Source organism: Ochotona curzoniae, unplaced genomic scaffold (assembly GCF_017591425.1).
Source record: "Ochotona curzoniae isolate NIBS_2020 unplaced genomic scaffold, NIBS_Ocur_1.0 contig_2321, whole genome shotgun sequence".
In the NCBI taxonomy this organism is placed as follows: domain Eukaryota; kingdom Metazoa; phylum Chordata; class Mammalia; order Lagomorpha; family Ochotonidae; genus Ochotona; species Ochotona curzoniae.
Window position 1 is genome coordinate 6,357,428 of NW_024465421.1, and position 8,573 is coordinate 6,366,000.

At 54.3% G+C, this 8,573-nt stretch overlaps 1 protein-coding gene across 1 annotated transcript; it reads left to right on the plus strand.

Moving 5' to 3' along the window:
* Positions 1-1,609: 1,609 nt before the first annotated feature.
* LOC121151946 (zona pellucida sperm-binding protein 3-like) lies at positions 1,610-8,367 on the plus strand. Its single transcript, XM_040973808.1, has 8 exons — positions 1,610-1,921; positions 2,781-2,899; positions 4,274-4,377; positions 4,472-4,649; positions 4,748-4,865; positions 7,552-7,643; positions 7,747-7,883; positions 8,147-8,367. Exons 1-8 carry the CDS (start codon positions 1,610-1,612, stop codon positions 8,365-8,367), a joined length of 1,281 nt encoding a protein of 426 aa, XP_040829742.1.
* The last annotated feature ends 206 nt before the right edge of the window (positions 8,368-8,573 follow it).

Consider the following 8,573-nt stretch of genomic DNA (forward strand, 5'->3'; position numbering starts at 1 on the left):
TGTATCTCCTTCACTCTGTAAATCTGATTTTCTAATAAAAATAAATAAACCTTAAAGAAAAAAAGCTAAAGTCAGTGTTCATGTTAACATGACCATGGGTAGCCAAACGGGAATGGAAGGCATCAGTTTAAATCAAGGGTGTCATGAGGATTTGCCTAAGTAGGAAGGTGACTCAAAAAATTGTGGAAGTGTCCGGCACAATGGCCTAGTGTCTAAAGTCCTTGCCTTGTATGCCCTGGGGTCCCATATGGACATCGGTTCTAATCCTGCAGCCCCACTTCCCATCCAGCTCCCTACTTGCAGTCTGGGAAAGCAGTCAAGGACGGCCCAAAGCCTTGGGACTCTACACCCCCACGTGGGAGACCCAGATGAAGCTCCAGGCTCCTAGCTTCGGATCAGCACGGCTCTGGCCATTGTGGCCACTTGGGGAGTGACTCATCGGACTCATCTTCCTCTCTATCTCTCCTCCTCTCTGTATATTTGACTTTGCAATAAAAATAAATAAAAATCTTAAAAGATAAAAAAACTGAAAAAAAAAAAGTTTATGGAAAATGGAGTGGAAGATAAGCTACGGCTGGGCATCATCAGGCAGCAGTTCAGGCCTCTGTGTGGATCTCCTACAGCCTTTGACAGATCATCTGGGATCAAGCTCTGGCTTGGTTTCCAGTTCTTCCTCCTGCTAAAGTCCACCCTGGAAAGCAGGTGGCAGTGGGAGCACATGGGTCCCTGCCGCTGGGACAGGGCAGATCTCATGGCATTCTGTTCTCCCAGCTTCAGCCGGGCCCAGCCTTGAACACTGTGGGTCTTTGGATAGGAAACCAGTGGATGGAAAGAGCTAGGGATTTCCACCTGACCAAATTTAAAAAAGAATAATAGGGGCCCAGCATCATGGCTCAATGGCTAAATCCTTGCCTTGTATGTGCCGGGATCCCATATAGGTATCAGTTAGTATCGCAGCTACTCCACTTCTCTTCAAACTCCCTGCTTATGCTCTGGAAGAGCAGTAGAGGACGGCCCAGAGCCTTGGGACCCTAGACCCTGTGGGAGACCCAGAAGAGGCTCCTGTTGTGGTTACTTGGGGAGTGAACCAGTAGACAGAAAATCTTTCTCTCTGGCTGTTCTTCATAAATCTGATTTGCCTTTCCAATGAAAACAAATTAATGTTTTTTAAAAGTCTACTAATCGCAAGGGGGACAGGTAAAAAAAAGTTTTGAATATGACCCTTAAGGAATGACCACAAGAAATTTGAACCAGAGGGGAAAATGCGTCCAATTGAGCCTGGTCATTCTCCTCACCTCCCACTTGAATCCAATCTCCCATAATTCTCCACAGACCAGCCTAGCTTGGGGCTGGATGAGTGGGGGGGAGCAGTGGTGGGTTGTGCATGTGAATCACTTGGGTCATTCCCACTCCATGGGTTTGTGGCAAGATGCTGAGAGCTCCCAGGTGTCTCCAATGCCCCCTGCTTGGGACCAATCAGTCTGCAAGAAGTACCCCCTTCCCCCAGCCCATCCCCAGGTTGCTGGGGAAGGGAGACAGGTGCGCGCCCTCCCCCAGAGGTATAAGAAGGTTTGACCTCGGCCGCCCTGCCCACCACTCCTACAACACCATGGGGCTGAGCTATAGGCTTGTCCTCTGCTTCCTGCTCTGGGGATGTGTGAAGCTGTGCTACCCACAGCCGCTGTGGTTCCTGCATGGTACAACCCACCCACCCTCATCCTTGGAGTCCCCTGTGGTGGTAGAGTGTCGGGAGGCCCAGCTCGTGGTCACCGTCAGCAAGGACCTATTTGGCACCAGGAAGCTCATCCAAGCATCTGACCTCAGCCTGGGCCCTGCGGGCTGTGAGCCCCTGGCCTCTGCGGGCATGGATGCTGTGGTCAAGTTTGAGGTTGGGCTGCATGAATGTGGCAATAGCGTGCAGGTGAGGCTTGAGGGTTGGGAGTGTCCCTGGTTTGGGTGGACAGGTGGTACACTGGGAAAGTGGCAGCAGTCAGTTGCCAGACTGCGGTTGTGGATTCATGTAGGTCAGGTGAAGTCCAGACATGTCTTCCTCCTCAGCTCCTGGAAACTTAAGACTCCCATCTGTTGGAGGAATGTAAAAACTCGTAGCCAGTGTGGAGGGGAAGGAGGCTTGGGGAGATTGTAATGCCCAGGCCGCACCTGGTTACCGAAACCAAATGAGTGCGGAAGCCAGGCCTGGGGTCAGGGTGGCGGGTAGGGCTCTCCTGCAGCTCCAGGTGACATCAAAACAGAGCTGAGCCCAGCAACCACTTACTCCCTGGGCTGTGCCTCTTGACCAGACGATGAAGACACCAAATCATGGCCCTTGTAGGACCTAATGCTTTTCAAACCTTAACCTGAAACCCTTCCCCTTCTGCCAGAGGCTCCCCGAGGCAGGCTGAGGGCTGCAGGCTGAGGGTAGGGACCCCAGGTGCTGCTCCCCGTCTGGCATAGACCACCTGGAAGATGCCCACTGCCACAGCAACACCTGTCTCCCGCGTCCCTTCCTGTGATGTCAGTGTGCCAATAAGGCAAGAGGCGATGAATAGGGACAGCGGAGCAGGAAATTCAAGTTCGTGATACTGTGGCTGCTGCCCAGGGGACGGGGGTGTGTTCCGGTGGCGTGGGGAGGATCCAGACCTCAGGCAAGTACCTTTATGTTGCAAAGACCACACCTGTCTCTGAACTTTCCACCTTACCCAACACACCTGACTGTCCTTAAGGCCCCCTCCAGTGTTGCATGACACCCCAGGATGCCTTGTTCCTCCCTTTCCCTTCAGATGACTGATGACGCCCTAGTGTACAGCACGTTCCTGCTCCACAACCCCCGGCCCATGGGAAATCTGTCCATCCTAAGGACCAACCGTGCTGAGGTCCCCATCGAGTGCCGCTACCCCAGGTTAGTGAAGGCTGGCCAGACTGGCAGCCAGCCAGCCCCAACCCTGGTGCTGAGGCCTTGACATGGCCGCTTGCATCAGGGCTGTGAGCAGATAGAACGGAAGGGCTTGCGGCTGGGGCTCTTGGCCTCTGCTCCAGGTGGATAGGGGAACGGGAGAATGCTACTGAATCTATTAGTTGTGGAAATGCATCTGGGGCACAGGTGTCCCTCCTTGGAGCCCAGCTGTGCTCTGGCAACTTCCACCACCTAATCCAACTTGGGCCTGTAAGCTGTTCTTGATGTAAGGCCTTGCTTTACCCTGTCCCTGACCAGTGTGAAGTATATGCCTGTGGACTCTGCATGACTGGTGGGGGAGTGTTAGATGATGATGGTGGCTCCTGGGAGGGGCTGAAATCCCACACACAGCTACCTGACAGTTATGTGGGCTACACATCCGGGGCCGTCTGGGGCAGTCAAGCAAGTGGGGCAGGCAGGCTCCAGGGGCCTAGCTGAGATGAATAAGTATTTGAGGTCAGACCTCATTGGTTACCCTGCCCTGAAGAAGCCATAGGACAGGTGAGAATAGCACTTTCCTCCAAGGGGTCGCTCATCTGGGAGCTAATATGGGAGACAGAGGGGCAAGTGGAGGCAGCAGGGATCTAGGAGGTTGGCTAGCAGGAGCTGGAAGAATTAGGGGTCTGACCACACAGGACTGGGGACTCAAGAGGGGAAGTTCAGCCAGCCCACACTGGTCAGGGGGCAAAGCCCTCCTGGTACTGAAGCAGTCCCTCCTGACACCCTTTCCCCACCCCCATGCTCCAGTGTAGCTCTGCCTGAAGTCCTGGCCCTGGCCCAGGCGAGGCCTCTCGAAACTTATCAGTACCTTATTGAGTGCATCACCAGGAGAAGCAGCCCCCTGCCCGCTGACCTTGGGTCAGGGGTTTGGACAGCTGCAGCCATCTGGACCCACTTCCATGGGCCAGGGACTCCCCCATCTCTGGGACAGGCTCAAGTTCTCTCACTGGCTTTCCAAGATGAGCAGCCCCTCTGTGTTCTCTCCAACGGACTTCCTTAGCCTTGACCCCTGCCCCCGACTAGAGAATTCCGAGAGGTTGAGGGGGAGGGGGTTGCAGTCCAGGCAGGGCCTTGCTGCTCTGGACTTACCAACTGGGCTCAAGTTGAAGGGTCAGAGGTTGGCATTAAGAAGGGAGGTTTCCAGTCTTGGAGGCCTCCATCTGCCAATGTCATAGCCATGGGTTGCTCAGGTGCGGAAGTTGAGGGGCTAGCTCAGGCCTGGGTGGGGTGTCTGTGGGGCTGCCAGTTGGGAGACTGAGAATCAGCACATGGGCCTGGATGGGCAGGCTCTGGGGCAGCTATATTCCTCTCCTCACCCAGGCAAGGTAACGTGAGTAGCCGGGCCATCCAGCCCACCTGGGTGCCCTTCCGGACCACCGTGCTCTCGGAAGAGAGGCTGGTCTTCTCTCTGCGCCTCATGGAGGGTGAGCTGGAGTTGGATGCGGGTGGGGCTTTCCCTGGGGGTGGGGATGGGGATGCCATTGAGCTATTCCTCTCATCCTGGGCCTTGCCTCTCAGACAACTGGAGGGCAGAGAAGACTTCTCCCACCTTCCACCTGGGAGATGTGGCCCACCTGCAGGCCGATGTGCACACCGGTGGCCACCCGGCCCTGCTGCTCTTGGTGGACCACTGTGTGGCCACACCCACGCCTGACCACAGCGCTTCCCCATCTCACACCATCGTGGACTTCCATGGGTGAGGGCAGCGGGGCTGCTTCTTGGGGCTGGCATTCCCTGTCCCTGCCTTCTTCCCATGCTTTCTAACAGCCTCCTCAACCTTGTTCTCTTACCAAGCTGTCTGGTGGACGGGCTCTATGATGGCTCTTCCAAGTTCAAGGCCCCCAGATCCAAGCCGGACACCCTGCAGTTCACAGTGGCCGTGTTCCACTTTGCCAACGACTCCAGACACACGGTAAATCTTTGCTTTGATAGCTTGGGCGCAGGCTGGACTTTGGGTCGGGCTTAGTAACCTGCTGGCATTCATAGCTCTCACCAGAAGCATGTTGTCAACGGCTGTCACTGTCGCAGCCACTTGATGAACTTGCCAAGCAGATCAGTACTTGCTACAAGGTCTTCAGATTCTGTATTGCACCTGCCTTTTCTCAGAGGAGGCAGGTAGAAGACCTGTATAGGAAAAGGGGAGGAAGGGATCCTAGAAATCGGGAAACCCGGGAGAACCTGAGTACAGGAAATTGAGGTGATGGCTCAAGATGCAGGTGTAATGACTAAGTCTGGTGACCTAGTCTCTGCCAAGGCCAGCAGGGTCTGAACCCCAAAGGATACTGGGTTGAATGGAGTTGACAGCTCTGGCAGGTGTGGGCAATGTAGTCGGTTGATCCCAGAAGCCAGCTTCACCTGCAGATGGAAGTTGCCGCTGGGCTTGACCCACAGGGGTTTAGGGGAAGTTTGGACCTTGTCCAAGCTGCCAGATTACTTAATGCTCGATTATTGCCAAGCTACAGAACCAGGAGGGATAGAAGGAGTGCTCCGGGCCTGAGCAGGGAAGGGATGAGAGGCACAGAAGGTCACGCTGACAACTCCAAGTGTGGAGAAAATCGGGTGGCATTTATGAACAAGCTGTCTTGATGGGAGTGGGGCCTGTGAAGTTTAGCAGAACAGATAGGAAGTGAGTATTGAAGGGTTTTCAGCGCTGGCCAGTCACCTGGGAAGGTGATGTGCTACAGTGTTTGCCGTGCTGAGTGGGTCCTGGATTCTCCTGTTGCCCACACTTATACAAAGCTCTCCAAACACGTGCTGTGAAAGCTTTCAGGAACACCTCCCTTGAGTTCTGTTAGCATTTCACTAGATCACAATCTTACACCATCCTAGTACATCTTAGGAAGGCATCAGACGCCTTCTGAACTTCCAGGTGACTGTCTCAATTGAGAGGTGGAGCCAGCATTGTAAAACAGCAAGTTCATCCACTGCCTGTAATACCAGCATCCCATATGAGAGCTGAATCAAGACCTAGATATGATCAGCTCTTGGCTAACGTGCCTGGGGAAATCAGATTGTCACTCGTTCAGGAGACCTGGATGGAGGTCCTCGCCCTTGGCTTGGGCAGGTTTGCAGAGCAATTAAATCCACCCCCTGGTGGAGCTCCTGTAGTAATACCTAACCTAACAGTGTTCCATGAGGAGGCTAACCCGGAGGCTGGGGCGAGGTCCAAGCCAAGGCACCAGCCAGGGCTTGTTGTAGACAGATGACGCTGGAGATAGGCCAGATGGGGACCTGTGCCCATGAGAAACAGAGCACAGGGAACCTTGCTGGTGGAAACCGCCAGCAAGGTGAAGCCCCTGGCTGAAATGGAAGCTCCCGAGGAGTCGAACTCCAAAGGCCTCTGGGTGTCCAAGAGTCCTAGGTCCTCCCCCTCTGTTAGCTGAAAACCATGGACAGCCTGTGGCTATGTCCTCCAGGGAGAAACTTGTCAAGGAGGCAGGTAGCAGCCATCACAGCCCAGTGGAAGCTGCTTGTGGCAAACTGGCCTTGACCCTATTTAGGTACCGGGGGGGGGTGCATGTAAGGGGACTTGGCAGTGTGTAGTCCCTCTAGCTTTATGAATTCAGGGTGGAAATAACAAACGGGCATAGAATCAGACTGGTTACTTTTAGTCATTTTGGGTGAATTATACTCTGAAATCTTCCTACTTTAGCATTAGCTGCCAGAAATCTTCCATCTCCCTGGCCCACTCCCCAAATGCCAGTGGTAATAGCTGGGACATCGACCTGGCTGCAGATTCCACGCAGGTATCCCACGTGGTTGGCAGGCCTCCAGGTTCTTGGACTGCCTTCTCTGGGTACGTGTTACCAGGAAGCTAGACTGGAAAGCTGAGAGGCTAGGAGTTGAACCAGGCATGGCAATATGGGATGGGAGCATCCCAAGAGCCAACTTAACCACTGTACCACAACACCTGTCACCCTCTTCCCCTCCCTCCCCACCTTCTAATAGAGCTTTCCCACATTTCTGCAGCTTGTAAAGGGTCCATGAATGAGCATGGCCTGGCTGAAGGCCTGGCAGGGATGAACTTTTGGCCTAACGGTTTAGACTTCAGGGTCCCCACATCCAAATGCTTGGGTTTGATCTTTAGCTCGGTTTCTGATTCCAGCTTGCTGCTAATGCTGACCCTGTGAGACAGCAGTGATGGCTCAAGTAACTGGCTTCCCGCCACCTCGCATGGGCATGCCTCATTGCTTGTCTGGTTCTCTTGGCTTTGCTCTCCCCAACTAGGGGCTATGGTGATTGCTTGAGGAATGAGCCAGTAGAGATGAGTTTTTTCAAATCTTAAATTTGAAAATGCGTAGCAAGAGATCATCCATCTGCTGGCTCACTTCCACAAATGCATGCACCAACCAGGGCTGGGCCAAGCTTAGGCCAGGGACCAGTAACTTCTTCCAGGTCTTCTGTGTGAGTGGCACTGCCTGCCAGAGTATGCATTAACACGAAGCTGGATGCTAAACAGCATCACGGGGACTGAACCCAGCCACCTTGACTATGGGAAGCCGGCATCCCAGGTAGCAGTTTAACTTGCTGAGCTATAACAGTTGCCCACCCACTCAGAGCCCCCAGAACTGTCTTGTCATAGCTGCTGTCACTTGCAGGTATACATCACCTGCCATCTAAAGGTCATTCCTGCCCAGCAAGCCCCGGACCAGCTCAACAAAGCCTGTTCCTTCAACCAGGCTTCTGGCAGGTGAGCAGACCAGAGTCTCAGCGAGACTGGGATTTGAAGACTCTAAGGGGGTACCCTCTCTGTATCCTCCCCCTTCGCTCCTAAATTTCTCTGGCCCTCTCAGGTGGTCCCCGGTAGAAGGCACAGATGACATCTGCGAATGCTGTAATGAGGGTAACTGCGGCAGCGTTCCAGGCTCTTTGAAGTGGAACCATTCCACTGCCCATTGGCTCAAGGCTGCTCTGAGAAACCGCAGGCATGGTAGGACATGGGACAGTCACTGCCCTCCTCTCTCCCCTTTGCTTAGCCTCAGCAGGGGCTGGGGAGGGATGCAAACTCATGCCATTCTGGGTAGGGGTTTTTGGCACTTACCCCAGTGTTAGCCAAGGTGGCCCTGCCGTTGGCCAGGGACCCTGCTGGGAAGCAGGTGAATGGGAAGGACCTGGCTGTTGGGGGCAGAGCAAGCTATATCCTGTGGCTCATGCAGAGGGACTAAGGTGACCCATGGATGTTCTGTCTCACAGCAACAGAGGAAGCTGACATCACTGTGGGGCCTCTCATCTTCCTGGGAAAGGCAGGTGACCCCAAAGACCCGAAGGAGTGGGCCTCTCCTGCATATTCCAGTGCCACCGTGCTGAGCTTAGGCCTGGCCACAGTGGTGCTCCTGGTTGGTGTGGCTGTGCTCCTGAGTTTCGCCACGAGGCGCCACCAGGCAGCCTCCAGTCCCATGGCTGCTTCTGAATAAAAGGAAAAACTACTTCTGAGAACAATTTCCTTTGGGCATGTTGGGAAAGAGGGGCTGCGTGGCCCATCAGAGCCACAGGTGGGAATTGGCACCATCTAGCAGGCCACGCTCTTGTGTCCTCTGGCTTGGAGTTGGGGCTGGGACCTGCCAGGTGACAATCCCTGGCTGAGGGAAGGGAAGCGGATGTGTTGATGCGGTATGGAGAC